Source organism: Rhynchophorus ferrugineus, unplaced genomic scaffold (assembly GCF_030347505.1).
Source record: "Rhynchophorus ferrugineus isolate W39M unplaced genomic scaffold, kcgeb_rfMv2 rfM4, whole genome shotgun sequence".
Lineage (NCBI taxonomy): Eukaryota > Metazoa > Arthropoda > Insecta > Coleoptera > Curculionidae > Rhynchophorus > Rhynchophorus ferrugineus.
The window spans coordinates 12184407-12209688 of NW_027472583.1; the positions used below are offsets into that span (position 1 = coordinate 12184407).

General features: G+C 31.6%; 1 protein-coding gene across 1 annotated transcript in view; it reads right to left on the bottom strand.

Moving 5' to 3' along the window:
* The window catches only part of LOC143194949 (neural-cadherin), a 246128-nt gene that overhangs the window by 39856 nt on the left and 180990 nt on the right, over positions 1 to 25282 (bottom strand). Inside the window, exons 5-8 of the mRNA XM_076401758.1 lie at positions 10850 to 10987; positions 6814 to 7051; positions 2842 to 3912; positions 2581 to 2790 (exon numbers count right to left, since the gene is read on the bottom strand). Coding sequence (XP_076257873.1) covers positions 2581 to 2790; positions 2842 to 3912; positions 6814 to 7051; positions 10850 to 10987 — 1657 coding nt within the window. The remainder of the gene's footprint in view (positions 1 to 2580; positions 2791 to 2841; positions 3913 to 6813; positions 7052 to 10849; positions 10988 to 25282) is intronic.

Sequence of the window (25282 nt, forward strand, 5' to 3'; positions counted from 1 at the left end):
CGCATGTCTGTTATGCTCTGTTAAAGAACTACGAAGAATCAAATCAATCAATCATTACACTGGTCGGTCATCGTCTTCAACTGATCTTAATATCGCTAAAGTGAAGAACTTGGAATTTGTTTTCTAACAATGCTATCATTGTGAATAACTTTCACAATAAACATCGTATACATATAGCTAACTTCCTTTTCTTTTTATTAGTCTAGTATCACATTTTTAATAAAATATGTGTAGAAAATGCGTAGAAATTTTAGTTACATCATCTTCCCATAATGAGTTTTACATAACCACCACTTAAACTTTAAGATACCTGAGTTAAACGTATAATGGCTGGGTCTTGTAAACTTGGTCTGTTAGAAATTTGTCTGGCAGATCAAATATGACTATGATATGATGTCATATTATATTTACATCCTTAATGAAAAGGAAGTATTGTCCCATTATTTATAGCAGCTCTGCTTTTTAGCTGTCTGTTTAAACTACAGAAAAAAGGTGTAAGAGCAATTGATTTTATTGAATTTTTTTGAGTTTATTTTAAGTATATTTTTTAGTATTTTTTGAGTATATTAGTTAAGGGGGTGTTTTAATAACTACCATGATAGCATGTCCCTTCTATAATCGGCCGAATATCTTTATTTAAGTTATACATATTAACCAGATGTTGCTCCGTTTATTATATTAAGTTCCGATTAATAATATTATCGATGCCAGATAATAAAAAAAAGTTTCCCATACTCCGAAAAATTATGTTAAAAAAATTTTCCTCACAATTGAATTTGCAAAAGAATCCCTAAAATTTTGTTCAAAGTACTTATTTATTCAATGCAATTATATTTATTTAATATATATGTGGGAAATTATATTATGATATTATACTTAATTAGTAGTCATAGTTAACGGGCAAATCTCCGATGAATAAAACGTGGATGACAAACATTTTCTTTCAGAAAACATCGGGAATATGGGGGGAAACATTTCAGACAGTGATGTAGTAGCTCGTAGATTACTTTTTAGTAACAACTGGAGCGAACTAATTTTATGAATGAACAAATATTTATTAAGGTTCTGGATGGAAAACGTCAATATTGTGGATAAATACCTTTTTAAGCGATATATATTCCTTATTTTTAATATCGTTGAAACATTAGGTATGCGGAAAAATATTTCTTTTAAGTTTTTATTGAAGTAACTATCTTTCACTTGAATAATTTGGCGAATTAAAACGAAATTATTTATATGTAGGTACTTCCCATTTGTAACGTGATTATATCAAAAAGATTTGTGGCGATTTTCTATAAGCAACAGACCTATTCACTAACTAAGAAATTTTTTTTATATAACATTTTTATTAGATACACTTAGTACAATCTTAATTATAAATTAATTTATTACTACATTTCATTTGTACTTGGATTAATTCACAAGCAAGACGAGTGCGAGAAAATACATCAATATATATTCCTTAATTGTAAACTTATAACTTGTAGATATCGCTTACACTAAAGGTATACACTTTATATAAGTTCGTATGGTTTGGTTCGCTTCAATCTTCTGACATCCTGTGCGCTGTCCAGCAGTTGTTTTGCTCCCATGTTAGTATGATTTGGTAATCTCCTTTCGTGTTTCAAGGCAAAGCCTTGGATAACTTCACAAATCCATTTGATTTTCAGGTCATTGTGCAGATCGTCGTTGATTACGTAGCGATAAGCATTGGTAATCACTTGAAAAACCTTGTTTTGATAGCATTGGATGACTAGTTTATTTGAATCTTTAGTGCAATCCCTTATTATTACCCCATAGGTCCAAATTAGCTTTATAATTGTCTTATAAATCAACCTCTTTGATTTCAGATCAAGTTAAGAGTATCTTCCGACTAACCAGTATAGTTGTTTTATTTTGGTTCTAATGTGTTTTGCTCTTTGTCTAACATGATGTTTCCAATTTAATTTACCGTCAAAATAGATTCCTAGGTATTTAGCTGATTCTGCTTGAGGAATCGGGCATTCATTGAGTGATCTTTGTTCATCATTGAAAGTTCTTGATCTTTAAAGATAATTTTAATGCAAAAGATACATAATCATGTATGTAAGCCAAGTAAGAAGAAAGGAGACTAATTAAAATTGTAATATATAAATTAAATATATAAAAAAAATTTTCCTGAGGTTTAGAACATTATTAAAATTATTTAAATAAATTAAAGGATTTAAAATGATTTAAAAGGAATTTTGGAATGATTTAAAAACAAAGGAAAAGGGAATTATTTTAATAGGATTCTTTATGTCCAAATTGTTTCTTTAGAGTTAAAAAATACACGACTGATGCATCCTATTGCTATTTATTGTTAATGAAAGTGAATATACTAAGACAGGTGTGAAGACAAAAGTGAAGGATTTTAAAGTGAAGTCGCATGGCAAGTCCGACATATCAATAAAATTGATGTTAAAGAGGAATATTAACAAGGTTAAGATACATTTGAATATTTATTAAGATTCGAATAGTAAAACAGAATAAAAGCACTAATATTAAAATAGCAATAAGTTATTTTTGCATATATTCCGTATTAAAAATATAATATCATACCTTTGTGATTGTAGAATAGAACATCTTTTGTTCCATCTGACATTCTGTTGTCGTTAATATCTCCAATGGTCACCACCAGTGTTTGAGTACCTGTCATATGGGGGCGCCCACTATCTCGAATCATTATAGGAATGAGAAACTCCTTTTGTTGCTCCCTGTCGAAACTACGCAACGACCTAACCACCGCTGTTCCCTGTCCATTGGCGCCTTCTACAGATTAAAATAATTTTAGAAGGGGCCATAAAACTTTAGATGACTTACTTGAATTATCTTCCACCATGAAGCTGTGCCTGATCTTTTCATCGGCTTCGGGATCCAACCAGAACTCGAATGGCGCTCCATTACCAACGTTACTGTCATCATCATCAACAGCACTTACCTCAGCAATCTTGGTAGGGCCCATATGTTCCATGACAATGGGATTATAGTTTTCCAGAAATCTAGGCGCGTTATCATTAACGTCTTTTACATTCACTACTAGCGTCCCCGTGGATGTCCTTGCCGGGGCACCATCGTCAACTGCTAGAATTTTAATTTGGTGATGATGATTCTTTTCGCGATCTAAATGTTTCTGCACGGTCACGACACCACGAGAATCAATGGAAAAGTGTTTGTGTTTATTCGAGGCTTTGTCTATGAAATACGATACTAAGCTTCTACCGTTTTTATCAGGATCACTGGCGAAAAACCGCACCAAACTTTTACCCACTTCTACGTCCTCAGACACGGTGATTTCTAAAGAGTCCCTCTCAAAAATTGGGTCGTTATCATTGATATCACGGAGTTTAATGACTACCCAAGCACGAGCATGATGTTCTTCGTCCGCACCGTCACTCACTTCGATTTGGAAACGGAATCCATTGCTCTGAAGTAAGTCTTCGTAGTCCAAAGACTTGTTTATTTTTATTATCCCTGAACCGTCACTGTTTGCGGCTATCGTAAACTTGTCATCACCGAATCCACTGTTTTTCACTATTTTATAGCTGAAATTATTTGTCTCGTCTTCGTCGTGCACGGTAACTGTCAGGATAGGATGATCTGGCAGGACATCGCCGATAGTCTCGTCAACTTCAGCGAACCATTCGGGTTTGGTGAACACTGGTGGCATATCGTTGACGTCTTCTACTCGAATTCTGGCGGTGCCGGTACCTTTTAGACCACCACCGTCAGTGGCGATTATTTGTAGAGTATATTCCGAAGTTCTTTCGCGGTCCAAGCAACAGAGGGCGGTGGTAATAAGGCCGTTATTTGGGTCGATATCGAAGATAGAGAGACCGGTTTCTTCTTCCACCACATTCTTTTCAATCGAGTAAGTTATTTTGGCGTTGCTACCTGGAATAATCATTATATTCATATTGGATTGTTACAAATATACTGATATATAGCTAATGAAATGCAATATTATTTACGGTCCTGCCAACCGTGGCCACGTGCAAGGACCATCTATTTTAAAACTACTTGAATGATGAACGAGTGAGATAGGTTGTTTTGTTTTCTAATATATAAAAAGCCCTCAGTGTTGCTTTGTACCATGGTTCAACAACTCGCATTTTCTTATCGTTAAATAAAGTAGTATTTTTGGAATAAACTAATAGTTTTTTTATTTAAAACCCTTTCATATTTTATAATTGGTGCAGTCGATAGGATTCCCAGAAGATAACGCTGTTCTCTTATGAATTAATTAAATTAACCAGAAATAAATTAATTATCAAGAAGAAGAAGATAGGCTGACTTTGGATTTACAATCGCTCGGCAGTTACTCAAAGCGTTCCTTGATGTAGTTATGTGGAGTTCGAGTAATAATACAGCAGCAGAAACCGAAAGTTCAAACTAGATGGATTGAAGAAGGTTAAAGACCTCTAGCCATAAACTATGGCAAGTAAGAAACTTTCAGGCTCTGAAAAATACGTCTAGTCCGTGGATTCTCAGCACATGTATCACAGTTCAAGCTCTAAAGCAACCAAAAGGTAACTTTTGTTATTTTTAATTAACATAGTCTACTAGAATTTCAGTAGAAGTTTATAGTTTAGGATGAAATGCCACTAAAAGCGGATTGTAGTAGCTTAGTTTATTAGCCTATTGATAACTGGCATCACCAAAACGTAACTATTAAAGGGTAAACCATTTCATAGACGAACAACATGGAAAATTGAATCAAAACAGTGCTTTTTCGAAGATTCGTCAAATTGTCGGACGAAGATACAATCGATACTTATAAACAATATTTATAACTGTAAACTGTGCAGAGGGAATATCGATCATGTACATCCCTTGGTCGTTTCTTTAAGTAAGGTGTTATGTAATGTTAATTACGGCCCTAACGAGTGAGACTTCTTGGTTCTAATTTAGGAACCTCTGCAAAATACTCCTATAAAACCTCCCTCTCTATTCGATGAAAATAATTTTCAACGAAATATTAAGAGTAAAGGGAATTAGAAATCAGAGGGAACAAAATTAGATGAGACACCAACTTAAAGTTGTGTTGGCATATGCTTTATCTTGATAGACTTTTTCTTTTGTAGATCGGGTTTTTCACACATTTCTGCAAAAGGTTTGGATAATAATCTTGTCAATAAGATTATTGTTTTGCCTATTGGGAAGTAATCAATGGCATTTGTTTTTGTTTTTGTTTTAATTTTTCTATAGAAAGTTACCAAATATATATTTGCGTTATCATTGGTACCAAATTCATATTTCTTTGTCTTGAACATTTTGAAAACAGACAGACATTCCATTAACAGTTCATTAACTGTTTACTTTAATATTTTGCATTTGCACCAAAAGATATCGCTGATAAAAATACATGCAAGTACCTAATACTTATACTAATGCACTCAAATAACCATTATGAACAAACTTTGTTAAGAGATTGGATTGCTGCATAGCCAACTACGGTAGTTATTTAACTGAAATTGCATTCAAATAATAATTAATTCTATTTTCCTGAATAAAGCTATAGTCATTTAAAACTACTTACAGGTGTAGTTTCAACAGGTTTATTATAAACGATGCAATAGATAATTCACTCTATATGCTTGGATATTTACTAAAATAATTAATTTGAGTTCGTAGTTTGAGGAATAAAGAATAGAAAGCAGAACAAAGGGTTTCATTCTGTATATATATGACTGGTAAAGCCAGACAGCTTGAAATCACTGTTTGCTTATAATTAGTTACGGTAATTAAGTCTTATATTTACTTTATTATAGTTTAGCTTGGAGTTAGGATTAGGTCTTATATATTGCCATTGTTGTTAATTCAAGTTTTAGTCTTAGGGGCTATTGTTGATCATTTTATTGTAAGATATGTTCGCAACTTATTTTTTTGATAATTGATTCATTTAATATATATATATATATATATATATATATATATATATATATATATATATATATATATATATACATATAATTTATATATATACATACATTTTAATGTAAGATATGTTCGCAACTTATTTTTTTGATAATTGATTCATATATTATTCATATATATATAGGAGTATTGAACTATATATATATATATATAGGAGTATTGAACTATATATATATATATATAGGAGTATAGTTTGGAGGATTGAACGTTGTCATGCAGTGGTTTTTCTAGCTTGTTTTCTTGTCCAATAAATTACTGTTTCTTATCAAGTTCTAGGTTCAGCTTTAAGAACTGGTAATAAATATCCACCACCATCTGTACAACTTTCTATAAAATGTTCCGGAGACTCATAATATAGAGGTACAAGTTTTTGTTGCGTTTCGGTCTAAATTTGTATCCACTACTGTTTATAATTTCGTATTTTCAAGGTTTGCAGCCTTTTGTCCTATGAGCAGATAGTTATTGGGGTCGATAGTATAACTGCAAAAACATTTGCTCTCTTCATAATATAAAACTTTCGATTCCAAAAATTTTATAAAGTGATTGTCGTGCTATATTAATACTTTCCTTATGATAATTCTCATAGAAAGCTCACTATCGATAGAAATACCGAATGTGTTGATTATCACCTACTATTGTAAAATCTACTACTTTAGCAGATTATATAATACATATCTGTAACGGTTATATTAGATACGTGAAAAAGTAATCAACATCTAAATTGAATAATGCTGAAGTAAGTTATTATTAATATCATTATTTTTTAAAAATATTTAAATATTAAAAAGGATTTTACATTTTCACTCGCTTAATATGCAACGAAATATAATATTACACTTAAAATTAAAAAGAGGGTACCTTCAGCTGGGTCATCGTAATCCACTGCCGTAATAGTCATGACTACCACACCAGCTGTGCCGTTCTCCGTGACGTTACCCGCATAAACATCCTCAGGAAAAAAAGGAGGGTTGTCGTTGATATCTTTCAGGTTGATTTGGACATCTGCGTAACCTACCAAACCTTCGCCGTCCTCGTCTTGGGCAAATACGGTGAACCTCCAAAGTGGTCGGCCGTTTGGTGGGTCCCTGTCAAGTGGCTGAAAATATAAAACAGAAAAAAGTCGTCTTTTTAGCGGTTCTGAACAAGAGTCAACTAAATTATATGTATTGACCGAGAATAGAAGCTCTAGGATGAATAACAACGGAATTAAAATACATTTCAGCATTATTTTAAGAGATAATAAAATGACCTCAAGTGAAATTACTCGGAGTTGAGTTTGACGCTATGATTTTTAACAAAAGGAATTTTATTAGCAGCTTATCTCCAAACTGATTAAATTCTGGTTTAGATATTACTAGATAATCGTTGTAAACGGTATATAGTGAGAACTATATGGCAATGATGATGGATGGATTATAGCAAAATAAAATGTTATAGCCATTTTATTGCTCATCAGCTTTATTTCTTTCTTGCTCTACATTTTCAAGTTGTATATGTTAGAGAATTGCCGATTTTACTATTTTCTGCGGTTTTTATAAAACTTTTCTTGCGATAATAATATTGGGGCTTTATTTTATTATTTGATATTTGTGTGTAACCGGATAGAATTTACTTTCTTTAGTAATTGAACTTGGCTTATTTTTCCTTAGTTTTCTTTTTATGGTTAAACTATATTTTTTTATATATTACTCTCTTTTTATATTCTAAATATTATTTATCTTATTTAGTGTTTTGTAGGTTTTTGTAATATTTTTCAAAATATATTTCAAAAATATAGTAATAGGGATTAAGAAACTACTACAATGTGTTCAATGTGTTTGTTCCATCCAGAAATCATTACAGTCGTACACATAACAAACGTGTACAATTTATAATAATTTTTTTGGGTAATAAAATAACAGGCCGCCAGACCTTGATACATGATTGTGAGTGTCTTTGATAAATCTGATTTATCCAATTTTTATAATAATTTTGCAATGCACTGACGGCTTTTCTATATTGTGACATTCATCACAATTTTGCAAAACAGTTGAACTGAACCTTAAATTTAACTCATGACTACACATATGTATATATATATATATATATATATATATATATATATATATATATATATATATATATATATATATATATATATATATATATATATATATATGAGACGGCCACTATAATGAGTATCTGTGCACGAAAGGTACCAAAATCCTTCCTATTTTTGCCATTATGATAGCTATATCTCCATGAAATTTCTAAACATTTGCTATATTCAATCGGCGTTCAATGCGAATCAAGTATAGCAAAAGGAATTTCATATTTCTTTAAATATAGAGCCTACTTCGTCTTGTAGAATATGTCAAATATTGTAAAACGAAGCTGGGAACAATATTCTAACTGATATATATTAAGGAGTATTAATAAATATATATTTTTATTTATTACCACTACATGTTTCTCTTACTGGTAATTGTTATAAGTTACAATTAACTGAAATACATGATGGTTCAGCACCGTTTTCTAAACGCTTAAAGCAGTAATTGTCTTGGTCTTGGTAAATAGTTTTTAACTTGAATACTTTATATTTCGAATTAAAATATTATATTTTCTAGGTTAAAAGTGCAAAGCTTCATAGGGTTTATAGGGTAAAATAGTAGCAGTGAGCCATGGGCAATACTTTCCTATCAATGTACTCCAAATACTTGCTGCTTAATAGCAACCTGTAATTAACAACTGATAGAGTTTTAAAAAAATATCTCCTTAACTAAAATATTTTTCATTTTCTATCACCTTGATATTTTTCTCCTAAATTAAAACAGTTTTTCCGCTAAAATGTTTCGTTAATTACGACAGCTTTTCCAACAGTTTTCAGCACATTTCTATAGAAATCCGTTCAGAATATGCAGGAGGACAAAAAGGCAGACTGTGGAAAAACTAAAATGAATTTTTTTCGCCAAGAACTGGGCAACTACAAGGGAGAAAATTACACTTCCAAGAATCATTTACCTTAAAACATTTTTCATTTTTACTAATTATGTTTTTTCTTCAGAAACCACCGTCGAGTTTCCACTTTCTGACCTAATTTTGAAGCAGAAATTTAATGAACAAGGTAAATAGTTGTTAATTAAAAATAATTAATTAATGAAATTGCGTTATATTTCATCAGAAGCGAATATACTGTATAATGTAACATGTCATTCAATTCTTTTAAGTTCCAGGACTGATACGGTAATGGCACTACATTTGACAGATATACATGAATTCTAGTTAGTACAAGATCACTGTTAAATAGCAGGACCAAGAGCAGATGAATTATAGCAATTTTGATTGAGATTTTGATTTCTTTGATTGATTTCTTGAGAGTTTCATAAGAAACAACGATACTATTCTGAATCAAGGCTGTCAAGGAATACCGGTCACGAACTTAACTTGGCAAACTAGGCAATTAAGCGCATTTCAACGTTAACCAACCTCTTCTTGTTTGGTAGATTTGTAAAAATACCATCAGAAAATCATTATTAAACAAAGTTTCTATTTAGACGATATTATGTTTAAGAAATATTTTTTCTTACCAGATAAAAAAGTAACTAATTTTCTGTAAATTACAATAAAATATTTATACTCCGGTTGGCTAGATACATTTATTTTTATGCTATAATTCCTATTTTAGTCCGCGTTTATTTTATCTTAAGAGTACTCTTTCATATTACTTAATTAGTAATTACCCTTTTAATTAACATTTGAGGTTGTTCTTTTGTTTCTGCATTTCCGCGTCCATTATACATTAACAATTAAATTCGACGGGATCTCGGTCTTTGAACGTGCAAAAGACCGAACAAAAAGGAAAAAAATAAGAATAATCCCCTCCGGTATAAATCAAGGGGTGTTTGTCCGCATTTTTTTCGTCTTTTAATTCGACGCCTACTTAAGTTATTGCCGAGGTTAATGCTGAATAATTGCGTATTTATTAATGAAAAGTAAATGAATTAAATAAAGTATATATATATATATATATATATATATATATATATATATATATATATATATATATATATATATATATATATATGTATAGGTGTGGAATTCAATGAAGCTCATAGTAAAGCCAAGGTTTGAAACAATGAAATCCATCGCTGTAATTAAGGAAAATATGAAGTGCCAAAATAACAAAATGTATATGATAGAAAGATTTGGGAGGTGGACCCGACAGAGAAACCTAGAAAATACACGTTGATAAAATAAATTGTGTAGGCATATGTTAAGAATGCATGATAAGAGAAACGGTACTAAATCAGTTACAAATGATATACCAAGAGCATTAGGATAGAGTACCAATTGAATGTAAGTATATATAAAAAACCTAAACCACAAAATTATTAATTTTTTTTTGTATAATGTTTATTGATTTTGTATACATTTATGTTTATTCCTATATATAAGTCCGAAATTAATATATGTTTTAGAAGTAAGTACTATATGTTAAAATATGTATTTTTGTATTTGGTTTGGTGATTTTATTTATATCAATTAAATACTGTTGCTAATAATAAATAACAAATGTAATAATAAATAATTAGATATTTACTATATTTTATGTCTTAAATAATGGATATCATCATCTAGATAGTACAGTTTTTCGATAAACTAGCTACTAAATCTTTCTGGTATATCTGGCGTCTAGGTATAAGAAATAGTTTCTTAATAGATAAACAACTCTAGATTAGTACTGATTATTAAATGTAGCTAATATTCGTTAAGTATTCATACTTTAATCCCAATATGGGCACATGAACATGAAAAATCAATCTTATACATTATATATCAAGAAAAAGGTAAAACATGGTTAGTCCTATTTAAAGTACTAAATATATAACAAAAACGACGAAATTGTTGACCCTACCTTCAAAATATAAATTTCTCCTGTGTTTCGGTCAATTTCAAATTTGCTATTTTCCGGATTATCCGTATCGATGCCTTGGCCAGTTAGAAAATACACTATGTTTTGGGGTCTGTCAACATCTGCGTCGGTGGCGGTAACCTGAAAATAAATGGACGTTTTTATACATCTGATATATTTATCTCCTCTCTTATAGTTCTCTTTCTTGTTCTCATTTACCACGAGCTCCAGTGGCGATTACAGTAACTAATATTTGACTCGTAAAAAATTAATATATCGGATCTGGAAACTAAATAAGGAAAGTCTAATAAAAAACAAAAAATATTTATAAATATTTATAAATATTTATAAACTAATTATAAATATTATAAATATTTTAAAATATGTATTTAATGAGAATATAACATAATATATTTTTAGCAAAACAATTGCACCTACATCAAAAATTCATAAGGAATTCATTAAAAATTAAAAATAATCAAACTTAGATTTTTAATACAAAAAAGAAACATTTTAAAATCAAATATGTAATAATAATCGTTGACTTTGAAGTCGGTACCGAACCCAAACAGTTATATTAATTTAGATTTGTTTTGTTTGTAATTTAATTTTTTGTATATGTGACAAAATTATTATTTTTGTATTGTTTGGGCTCGGCACCGAGTTCAACGATTATTATTACATATTTTATTTTAAAATGTTTCTCTTTGCGTTAAAAATCTAAATTTGATTATTTTTTAATTGCAGCATTTTTAAGTGCAGCCCGTATGAGGAAAAATAGGAATCAAGAAACAATGATTGAAAATAAGTAGAGCTTCAGGCCCCGGGATCCGTTATCTAGCCTAAGTGATTTGACAAATGTTCTAACTAAACTAGAACAGCAAAAAAATACTCTCTGTGCCGGGAATCGAACCCACGATCTCCGTTTGGAAGCTAAAAGCTTTAACCATTACAAAATAGAAGCAGTAGTATAATATAAACAATATTTCTACGAGGTCTAAAATGCTACATTTAGTGTTTTTTAAAGATTTAATTAATATTAATATTATAATTAACTAACGATAATATTATACACAAATATCTGATTATTTTAGATAAAAAATATGTGAAAACTTTGTACTGGTCTTTGAAATTAGAGCTTTTCCCTCAATTTCCCCCCTTCCCCCAACAGATGGTGATTTGGTTACAATGGGACCACCTCGGAAGTGCACTCTTTCAAATAAAAAATAATTTTGAAAATCAGCCCACAGTTGACGGAAAAATCGACGAACATACATTAAAAAAAACATATAGAGTCGAACATAGAAACTCCTCCTTTTTCGAAGAGAGTTAAAAATAGAGCTATTATATTATCATTGTCACAATTTAATTAGTTTACCACTACATAGCCGAAATCATAATCAGAAATTATAAAATAAATCAGATAAACATATTCATAATAAAGAATGAGTGGAGAAGAAATGAAGAATTTCCTAAATTTTACGTAGAAAATGCTATCAATTAATCTAATTCTACAACCCAATGCCAAATAAATAGGATTTAAAAGTAATCGAAATTAATATTTTAATTTATATAAAAATAAATAGCAAGCATATATTATATTCTGATTGTATTATACCTTACAATTACATTATATTGTAATACTGTAAATATATATATATATATATATATATATATATATATATATATATATATATATATATATATATATATAAGAATATATAATAGAGCCCATACAGTTTTTATCACGCTAAATCCATATAACATAGAAGCTGTATAGTAATATGAAAGGTAGGTCATAGCTGCTTTAATATATTAGACGTAGTAAATGTTAAACTTAAAAGTGTTATACTCTGTTAACTGCCAAAAACTTTATATGGTGGCAAACTTCGGTCAGATACCTCTAAAGTAAAGGGTGCTTTTAGAGGACCTTGACTTGGTTATACTGCTTTCCATTTCATTATGATTAGAGTAACTACTGAACAATGCTCGCTAATTTTATATATTTATTTCTAAAACCATGAGAAAACGTACTTTACAGTTCATGATCGATATAATAGCTCATTATTTTGATTACAAATACTTTTGCGTTTGTTTGTGCCAATAGTTTAAAAGTCAATAGAGGGGTGGTATAATACGAATAGAAGCTATTGGTTGAGCACAATATTGTTCAAGTACAAGTTCGCAGGTTTTCAAAATCCAATGTTCATCGAGTGAGGTGTGGTTTAGTGAATAACTTTTCCAACCTGTCTTGGCGTAGATTACAAAAGGACGCTTTTGGAACGCCAAGGATATATACCACTTCGTACAGTTCACATCCTTCTTATAGTAATAATAGTTCTCTTCATATTTATGTGATTATTGTAATATTCATTTTCATGTTTACATTGTTATTATTTAAAGAAGTTCTTTAATATACGTGTTAAAGTATCCGTTCGAGTATTTTCTTTTGTTCTTAATTTCTATCATCAGAAGTGGGATACGTATTCACAAACATTGTCGCAGGGGGAATACGGATATTTACATTCGCAAGCAAATTTTCCTGACCGAAGAAATACCTAAGAGTATTCAAATTATTTTGTTTTGTTCATCGAGAAACTGTCAGAAAACTCTAGACATTTACCTGTCATTTGGTCACGGACTTTAAATGTGTAGACAACAAAAAAACAACTATTAGGAGTAAATTAGCCTGATTTGCATTTTGTCTTTTAGTCAGCATTTGTATTAGCAGTGTATTGCGTTTTTTTTTTACTTTTCATTGTCTGATTATTGATTATCTATATCAAAATATCTATAAATTAGTAGTAGCATTCTTCAGGGCACGATAACTAGCTGCACTCCATGAAACGTTATGTACGACAAACGTCTTTGCCTGAAAAAGTCAAGTGGATTTTTGCTGACGATTGACAAGCTTTGGTTGATTTTGCATGGTGTTTTGCAAGAAAAATGGGACAATGGTGATTATGGTCAATTAACACATGTCATTAAGTCGAGACCAGAGACATTTTGAGGACAGATGCACGTCTGATCGAGAGGCTGGAATTACTCATATACAACGGTGCGTAATTATTCAGAGCAAAGAAAAGGAAACTCGAGCTATCAGGAGGCTGTGAACATTTTTAAAAGAAATACAATATAGTGAGGAAATATAGTTTATCGTATTAAAGCAATGTTGAGGTAGTATCGGTGAATTCCATCCATGTTTGATTCTTAGAAGAACCTGTAGTTTTTCGATAATGTTCGGAAGAAAATCCCATCTGCCCCCAACTGAAGTAGTGGAAGAAGATGAAGTGGAAGACAAAAGCCATGAATCTCATCGGCCATATCAGCTAGTTTTATTAGATTTTAATCAATCATTATTATACAAAATATAAAAATTGTTGAAATTAAAATATGTTAAAAATTATTTAAAACCAGCTTGGATGGCGCAGTGGTACAGGCAACAGGACAGTCCTCCTGCTCTTGCTATAATCGCGGGTTCGAATCCAGCTTGTGATAGTCCTTAGACAAGAGTGCAAAATCCGACAAGGAAAATTATCCCAATCACGTCAGCAACAAGGCTGGATAAGACCGGAGGTCCTCTGGGATTATTTCCCCAGTTGATCGCTCGCCAGTCGATAAGCTTATTGCTGAAGATCGTGGTTCGGGTACCACTTTAAACCGTAGGTCCAGTCCAGATAAACTCTAGATGGTAAAAAGGAGACTCTAAAATATTAAAAAAATTGATACATGAGATACAAATAAAAAATAAATAAATAAAGGCCAAAAAACTAATACAATTTCATCAATATGTCGATGTCGATGCCCAAACTCTATAACGAACAAGAATAAATTGGTTTGGCTTGGCTTCGAGATATTTTGTCATTTTTATTCTTTCGTCGAAAAAGTTTACGAGAGATATTTCTTTACCAAAAAATCAAAATTGTTATGGCACAGAGAATAAAATAACCGTTTCCTAAATATTGGCGGTTGTTTATCGTATTCTCGGCAGGAAACTCCCCAGTAATAAAGCCGAACGACGACGACGAGAGATGACTCGGGCTCGATCTTATGTGAAAAAGATTTTCGTCGACCATCTAGACGGACCGTGTGCGAGGGGTGGGTCCGTCGCCCACCCACCCCATTTGTCTTTGGCGCTTCTCGTGTTTTTTCTACCCCCGAGCTCCGAGGAGGATGTTTTGGTGGTTTTACAGGTGACGGATTCGCAGGGGTGGATAAAGAAGTGAGCACGTGAATGAAATAACGACGAAGGAACTAGCTTAACGCGAATCAGTTTTGAACATACGTAACGGTCGTAAATTCGATTGTTAAATGTGTAGTCAGACAAGATATTTTATTTTAGTTTTCCAACGAATGTTCCGAAGGATAATATATTTAATTGCTCTCCGGACAATGAAATAGAAATAGTTCGTGTTGATGTACTTTTAATTGCTGAATTTCGCAATCACCATAAAAAGAACCGATTGGTCTAACTTTAGAGATACAAGTTATATATAGTCTATTAAAAATAGCAGTGAACTCGCGTCATCAAGATGCATAATGCCAGGCAATATTTTCCTTATCATTTTATTTCAGTTAAATAGAGATACAATGCTGTTTGATAAGTTCCGAATGAACCGAATCAGCCTGCAAAAGTCGCTCGGTTGTCAAATGTTTGCAAAATTCTTCGAAACATTAATGAGAATAAGAGGATATAAATCGGTAAGTGTTGTTTTTGCGCTTTGCTTGTTTTGATACATTTCAAATCGCTGCTTACTAAAATAAACTAAAATGGGTAAAATGTCAAAGTTAAATGCTGCAACATTGCACCGTTTCGACGTCATAAATTTAAATTACTTACTTTCATTTGTATTTTGTAGGATATATCGGATATGCTATATTGTGATTTCAGTATTCTACATGGTCTATTTGCAAGAATATATATATATATATATATATATATATATATATATATATATATATAATTTATTTAAATTACTAAGATCTACTACAAAAAAATACAATGTATGCTTATTTTATACTTTTACTTTATATTTTAACCACTTTTATTATATTATAACCATTTATATAAATACACTTTTGAATACCTTTTTTGCAGAAATATATTATATCCTATGTTGAAATCTAGACGTTTGATGTTTGTAAATGTAAAGAACAACATTTTTTAGATAAACATCTCACAGTCACAGTTTTCATGTACTTTTAATTGCTGAATTTTGTTGAATTTGCTGAATTGCAGAAACCACCATAAAATGAACAGATTGGTCTATATTGGCCAGAAGGCCAGAATTTTTAATACTGAAGAGAAAAAAATCTTATATTAAGTGAGGCAAACACCAAGAAAGCTGGGCCGAAAATACCTAAACTTGCAAAGAATCCTGTATTGGTTATAGTTTTGAATGGCACCGAAGAGGAAGTTTGAAAACCTCTTAAAGTATTGTTAGAGAATAAAAGAAATACGTATAATTACTCACACACTTCTACAAAAATGTCACCAGCACGAGTTCAACATATCCCCATGAATTTAGTTTCACTCACATTTCGATTTTTTCTATCTATTTCTAGACCTGTTATTGTCGAGCATGGAAAAAGGTGTAAGCTTAAGTTTTGCTCATAATTTAATTGAAAGATGGAATTTCTGGAAAATACAATTTCAATTGCCCCGTATTAATATTTTAGCTCATTATTCGATTCTGTAGTAAAATATTACATTTAATACACTATAACTGATTGAAATTCATTAAAATTTTGTATTCATTCATTTTATTATGACCCATGACGAGAACACATGAAAATTATTCATAGGAACATTTTTCATTTTGATATTACTAAAAGGCAACGTATGAGTTTTTAATAACTCAGTTGCAGAGATTTATTAATTAATGAAATGAAGCTTTAGCCGTGCTTAATTGGATGAGTGGATAAGTATTATTTGTATGGAGGGTTGTTTGTTAAAACATAACAAAATACGAACATTTTATGGACTCTAAAGTATCAAATTAATATTTAATGAATATAATAGGATTATAGAAGTGAAATTGTTATAATTAAAAATTAAAAAAGATAGATGAAAATAAATGGAATTTAGATGAATAAATAAGCATTTATACTAATTAAATATATATGTATAAGATGTTTAGTCAGGCCAACTATTTAGATTATTTATTGATATTTACTGGTTCTGAACCCTAATCCTAGATACTAACCCTACTGACTGGTAACTAGGATACTACTAGAATACCACCAGAAGATATCCGGTCTTATTCAGGGTTACTGGCGTGGACTACTTTTCTTGTTGAATTTTACACTCTTGCTTATGCAGTATCATAATTAAAATAATCATAAAGTTATATTAATAACTTGCGACTATCGTAGCAGAACAAGGATCGTCCTGTTGCCTTGACCGCTGTGGACTTGGATAAGAGTCGCCTAGGATACAGACTTTAAAGGATCAAACCATTTGATATTACTATAGAGACTAAGTAAGGACCAATGGGTTTTCCTAGATATATATATCTAGTAATCTAAGACCTGTTTTTGACAGAGAATTTCAGGTAATCTGCTCTTTTGGTATATCATGTTTTTCACTCTCTCGGTCAGCACCACGCCTATATGGCCGGGACAGGGGTTGTGTTGACATGGGCACATCGTACCTGCATACTTTGCTACTTAATTTTAAAGGCTTGGTGAAATTTTGATATTTAATTATGAGGGTTTATTAAAAGTATCCTTATATATTGCAAATAAATATCAGTCTTTTTCTCTCATATGAGCTAGACAACAGATATTGTTGGTTGCATTTTGATGTTAACTACATGGAAAAATTCATAGCATATAGGGTGTAAATCGGTTGGTGAATAAACAAGGAGTAATGTTATTAAGCAGTAATATTGGTGGTTGAGATTAGATGAAAATAGAAGCTACCACTAAATGGCATGTTGGAAATTAGTACTAATGTATAGATAAAACAAAATCACTATTAATTCTTCAATTAACCCTTCTTATGTTCTAGATTTGGCAACATTAGACTTCTGGCTATATTACAAGTTTTAAAACATTGTATGAAAATGTGCCAGTAAGGGGATTCATATATCTGTTAGATCCATTTTGTCAATATTTTTAAAACTAAAACTGAAACAGAAATCCTGCATTTTGCGTTTGTCTTTAGCATTTAAAAAAATTATAATTTTTCCTAATAGTAATTGGATTAAGTGATTCAAGTGAACACGACAAGACTTACCTTATCCATGATATTCGCCAATTTTGTCTTCATCTATTTACTAGTTATTTCGCGATACAACGCAATACATGACACCATGTAATTACCATTAATAATATAAATTAATTTATCATCAGTTTTCTTTTCTTCCACAATCAACTAATATATTTTTAGTATGGTCTCATAACGTGAAATAAAATATTTAATAAACCGACAATTGCCTCCGTGTGACTCTATAGCAAAACAACTTGCCAAGAAGCATTGTAATCTAAAATTTCATGTTTGGTAACATTTGTTCTAAATTGGGTTTTCTATTTGGAGAACTGAGATAAAACTATTAGCTATAAATATCAATTTTAATTAAAATTAAAGCATCTGAAGTATAGTTTTTCAAATATTATCCACGGGTATAAGTGTATGTTTCATGAATATAAGTCAGAGTACTTTTTTTGCTACTTAAATTTGAATTAACTTCACTAAATACGTATTTAGAATGTAACATAGTAACAGTTTCTTGAGATGTTGAAAAGTATTGTAGGAATGTTCGTCTGGTCGGTTGGTCGAAATGTGTGGCTGTCGATGCGATTGTTTGTCCGAACATTCACTACTATTTTTGGAAGGATTTTGCACGAAAACTGAAAACACTGGTTGAAGAAATACTTGTTTATTTCAACTTATACATGATACATGTGGTAGACGGGAGAATTGACAGGATATTAGGTTAGGTAAAGGAAGTACGGTAGTGGTACTGTTACAAGGGGATTGAGAAAAGAAAAGATGGCGAGACGATAAGGAGAAAACGAACCATCTTATTTCTGGTGTGTCAGTTTTCCGATGAATTTGGGTATTTCTGACAAACCATGGCGCCTTCAGGGTTTACCTGAGAAGTTTATTTTGCATTACCTGAAGCTTTTTCACTAGCTCCGGCCTGATCAACTGATACTAAGTGTTAGATCCATATAACATGACGGGCCTGATAATCAGCTTGTAAAGCAACACTTTAATCATCGGAGACAATTTAGTTTTTCTACAGATGGGAGGGTTAAGCACTGTGGCGACACCGTAGCCTTTGGAAATTGCTTTATTTATCTGCGATGACCATAGGAATCTACGGTCAAAGATGAGGCCGAGATATGTGGCTTTTTGTCGCCACGGGATTGAGACTTTTTCCACTCTCAGCTGCTAGACGCGGATGTCTCTCTGATTGTGAAAGATTATAGCCTGGGTTTTTTTGGGGTTAATTTGCAACCTCCAGAAATTTTACCATTGGACTGGGGCATTTAATAGAATTAGAAGTTTTCTCTGAGCGGCATCTACAGAACTGGAACTGGTAAAGGAAGCTATGTCATCCGCGTATTGGGTGGTTTCCACATCTTTCTTCATTGGGATGCCTGACATGAAGAGGTCGAATTATGCTGGTGCTAATGGGGAACCTTGGGGACTCTTGCTTTGACTGATTAAGGACTGGAGAGTGCATTACCGATCTTTGCTTGAAAGGATCTATCCGACAAAAAGGAACGCAGTAAAATTATCAGGTCTTCGGGTAAACGTGCTTCGATGGCTTTGTGTTTTAGGCCGTCGTGCCAAACTTTGTGAAAAGCTTTTGTTAGGTCTAAAATGACCGAGCAGAGCTTGTGCTTTTTCTTCATGGCAAAGTGAATTTCTGCGGGGAATTTCTGCTAGTCGTACCAATCCACCTGCGTCGCCAACCTTTGAACTTGTAGGTAAATGCGTAGGTAGTGGCGGTCGCCAATGAGTGGATCTCCAACAAGGGTTTATAAATAGACAAAAGCAATCTGTTCACATTTAAAAACATTAGCTTTTAGTTATACAAATATTTTCATATGAGCCCTATAGGTAACTAATGGAAGTATATTTTACTATGAATTGTATATTAACACTTTCTAGCTTAACTAGAATAGACATTTGTAGAGTATTTAAAATTGAGCAGGAATGTTAGAGCGAAATGTATGGAATATAGCAAATAAGCCATGCGTTTTGGATATAATTGCAATATTAAACCTACGTAATTAGATATTAACATGATTGGAATTTGTAATCTTATTGATTTTGTCTGTAATTAGGAAAGATTTGTATGTTCAGAAGACGCGTTTCATATGTCTAGTTATGCGTAGTAATGAACCATATAATTATTAGAAAATTAAACGTCAGACGTGGATTGAAGTTAAATTAGGCGTGTGCACAAAAAGTAAATATATTTGAGGAGCACAATTTAGAAATATGAGGACTTATTGGGGAATATATCTTCTTGCAAATACTTAATAGGAATATATGTTTATAACATAAAATTAAATAATAATTATATATATTTATATTCGATATGCTTTCACTTATGATGCCTTTGTTCGTTCAGTGGTATGGCATTTTAAACCTCAAATCAATACGTTGATTATCGGAAGATAATTTAAATTTGATTTAATTAAATGCAATTTAAAAAAGGTTTGTGAGTGTTAGTGCTTTTGAGGCATCTTGAATATAAGTTATTAATATCGATTAATATAGACATAAATTACTTGTTTATCAAATATATTTCTAATATCATATTAAAAATATTGTTAAAACAAATTTTAGTAATATCACATCATATTAATTTTGTTGAGATGCGGGAGAGAAAACAAGGTTGTAAACTAAATACAATTTATGTTCTCTCTTCCTTGAGTAAATTAATACTCAAAGACGAGTTATTTAATTGATAATAAAGAATACACACACACATATATTTAAAAGATATTACTTAATACGTCATGGGTAAAGGACTATGATTCAAATCGCATGTACTTACTATTAACGAAAGGTGTATGTTGTAAAAGGTGTAAATTGGCTAATATAGACAGGAATTCTATGCTTTCAATGATACTTCAACTAATACAATGATTTCTTCAAGTAATGCTCATTCAATTCTTTCTTCTTCATTCAGTTCAATAGTTTCTTCTTCAAACAATTCAATACTTTCTTTCAGCAATACTTTATTCTTCTCATTTTCAATAACACTCTTTTCCTCGGTGTTTCCATGCAAATTACTGTCAGACTGTCTTCTCGTTCTGGATGCACAGTGTTTTATCGCTGAATCTCCTCCCTCGGGTTCTTAGTGGTGGTGAAACCCTTTTCTGTACTGCAGAATGTCTAGATCACTCTTCCAGCTAGGAACTTTTCACGCTGATAAAACATTTGCGTTCCGGACTCTTAAAGAATTCCCAAAAATTTTCACGATTTCGGCTCTACCAGGTCTAACATCCGACACGTTTCGTCTAGCCTTCTAGGGTTCAGGTATCGGAACCCTCGTTATCCTAAACATTCGACGACGAGCCAATGGGAATCATCCTTGTTGAACACGTCTTTTCTGTTTATTTGGTATTTTTTTGCATGTCTATATTTACCAGACGTTCATTCATATTGCGAATGTTATGTTTTTTATTCTTGTTATTTAATTCTTTACCATGTCATATATATTAAAAACTTCAGTTAAAAGGTCTAATAAATTAGACCTTCTCTAGAACAATAGAACCGAAAGAATTCTACAATTAGCATAACTTACATTTTACATGGCTGTCCCAAACATTCATAATAAATTTGCGTCCCAACAAAATTATTATCTTTATTATTAGAGAAACATGATTAATTTAATAAATAGTGACTGAATTTCCACTGGACCACAAGATCACTAATACTCACTAGTAGGTATGTATGTATTATGTATGTATTAACATGTGTGTATAGACAGACATGCGTGTTATATACAAATAAAATATTAGAAAAAAAATTACATTTAAATTTTATTAAATAATAATTAACATTAAAGAATTTATATTATGTTATATATAATTATAATAACACTACCGCTCTGTAGTTGTTATGCATTGGCTTTATGCACTTTCCGTCAATTGTTTTGTACGGTGCAGAATAATTTATCGCAGCATCAAAGCCATACTAATGCAGTTGCATAAATTCAAAGCTCCTGGGTCAGATTAGGACGGTTTACTGTTCTGTGTAAATTCTCGCCCGATGCCAGGTAATAACGGTAATGATCTGCATTTTTCAATTTCTTCCCGATCGATGGGTTGGACTTTTACGTATCCGTTTTAGTGTACATTCCCACTGCTTTCTGTCTGTTCGGATTCGCTTCGGATTTGAACATTTTTGGGGAATAAACTTGTTGAATTTATATATATATACACACACACACACACACACACACACACACACACATATATATATATATATATATATATATATATATATATATATATATATATATATGTATGTATATACATATGTATACCGGAGATGGACAAGACAATATGATCACCGTACATATACCAAGTGTACCGGAAAGTCATTACCGTTTTTTCACAGATGCCGCTAGGCTTATGTATACAATGTTATGATTGGGCACATAACTCATTCTAGCGACATCAAGCTTCAGAGCTATACGTCTTATAATTTGTGAAAGTAACACCGTTATATTTGAATATGTTAAGTTTCGTGATTTCAAAAGTGGTGATTTCGATGTGCAAGTCAAAGAACTGGAACTTCTGGCAGACTGAAAAAGTTTGAAGATACGAGTTGTTGAACGAAAACCCAACCTAAACTCAAAAATAATTGGCAGTGACGTCAAATATGACCCAAGCAACGATTAGCGACCGAATACGAGCAATGGGGAAATTCTAAAAGATGGGAAGATGTTTGCCACATGGATTGAATGACATCCAAATATAAAATCGAAAAACATCTATGAAATGCGGCTTCAAAGATATGATCGGAAATCGTTTCTGCATAGAATATTGACGGGTGATGTAAAGTGATGTAACGAAGTCGGCTGACCGATTACAAGGCCAAATCGTTGTTCCGTGATGTGTTGAGCTCCCGCCGTACTGTTTTAATTGATACAGTCTTACTTAAATAAGTATTGAGCTCAACTATCATTTTTGCAGCAAAGTTTCAATAGACCAGGTTCGTTAAATTTTTTATGTAGAAAATAACATAGTATATTAAAATACTTGCTTTAGATCTTTATACAGTTCATAAAACGATTTCCGGGACACCGTAAGACTTTTCTTTTTTGAATTTATTTAAGTACCATAAACGGAATCTACTTAGTCATATGGAAGATAGTTTCACGGTGGTTTGCCAACTTTATATTATTATTCATGTTGTTACTTAAAGTACTGCTTAACATAATTTACTATATTCTCTGCAAAATCACCGTGGTTGAGGTTCTAAGGCCACCACAGTTGAATTGAAGTTGTTCAAAGTACCTCTAGCCAGGAACTATTGAGACTTGAAATTTTAATGGTTTAAAACGCCGATAGCTCGTGGAATATAGATACCCCTTGCTTTAACTTCCTCGTACAAATGTATGTATATTAAACAAGAGTATCCCAGTACAGGGTATAAGGCCAGTAAATGCTGCTGAGTTATGAACTACTGAATGTTGAGCTCAAGTTATGAGGTTCAGGGTATACGACCACCAAAGGCGGATTAATGTAGTTTATATATTTAGCAGTGAGTTATTCAAATTTAGAACTATTAAAGCTTGGGAAACCAGTCAGGCAGTACCACGAATATTTGGGTAAAAATAGTGTAGAAGTTCAGAATATCAACGCAGGTAAACTGATGGATGAATACATATAGAAGCTCACAATAATTTTTTAACAAAAGCAACTGAAAGCTGTTCAGGCCTGACAGCTACTGCCCATCAGCTGTTTCTCTGTACTCTAAGAAATCAATATATTAGTTTAAGATATAAAATGTGGCTAGTGAAGGGTTTGTAATATGTTTTTTCTTGACATTGGAACAAAATCGGGTTAGCAACATCGTCTGAACTAGGGATATCGAAATAATGTCGCCGATATTTTTTTGTCTTATATATCGACATTGATATTATTTGGCCCGATATTTTTTAAAAAGAAGTATTGTTAGTTTTGAATGAGAGTATTGAACGTTTAGTTGCGTAGTAAAATATCTATAGTAAAAACTAGAGCTTTTGATTTGGGATTTTTGAAATTATAAATGATTTGGTAAATATTTTAAAATGCTAATGAATATTTAAGATATTTAACGATTAATACAGTAAAATATGTAACTAAAGGGTAATATATCATTTGAACCTAATGTCAATTGTTTTAGTTACTTACTTTATAGACCTAAGCTTTGAGACGTCGATAGATCATTTATTGATTATAAATATATTTCTTCACTATAATTTCTATTTCGTATTTATTACAGAGCATAATTATGTTCATTTTCTTTTAATGGACACGCAAATATGTATTACTCTTTACTCAATATTCATTTAATTTTCTATGTTTATGTTATAATGTTCAGAGGTGTGGTAACCTAAATTAATTAACAGTTTGTTGATCAATAAAACTTAATGGAAATAAGATTTAATTAAATGCTATTTGAAAATGGTTTATGAGTGTTAATTCTTGATATAATTTGTAATTATTAATAATATACAGATTTGTTACTGTAATTAATATTATATATTAAATATATATTCGATAATTTATTAAAAATATTGCTAAAACAATTACTTATTATGAGAGAGACATGATTAACTTAATAAACTCTAGATGAGTTCTAATTTCGACCACAGGGCGATCAATAGTTTGTTTTATATTGCTACATATTTCATAATTTATTTATGTAGTCCTGACAAACCTGCAGAATAAATCGAATTTTACAGGCTTATTTCGCTACTACCTGCAATATCAAAGCTATTTGAGAAACTAATGTTTAAATGTATTAAATATTTTGTAGTAATACCAGATTTCCAGTTTGGTTTCCGAAATCACCATTCAACAATCGATCAAGTGCACAGAGTAACTGCGGTTATTGAAAGAGCGTTTGAGGAAAAGAAATACTGCCCTGCAATATTCCTGGATGTCTCACAAGCTTTTGATCGGGTTTGGCATTTGGGATTAATCGGTAAACTTGTTACCGCGTAACTATTGTCAGTGCTGGAGCCATATCTTTTCGGAAGAAAATTTAGAGTATCGCACGAAATGCCGTTCCCGACGTTTAAAACTATTTCGGCGGTAGTTCCACAAGGTAGCGTCTTAGGATCTCTCCTGTATCTGTTCTACACTGCTGACATTTCAACAACAAAAGAAACTTGACTTGGAACCTTTGCTGACGACACAATTATTATGACAAAAGGTATATGTCTGCCCGGGGCAATAGAAACAGTGCAA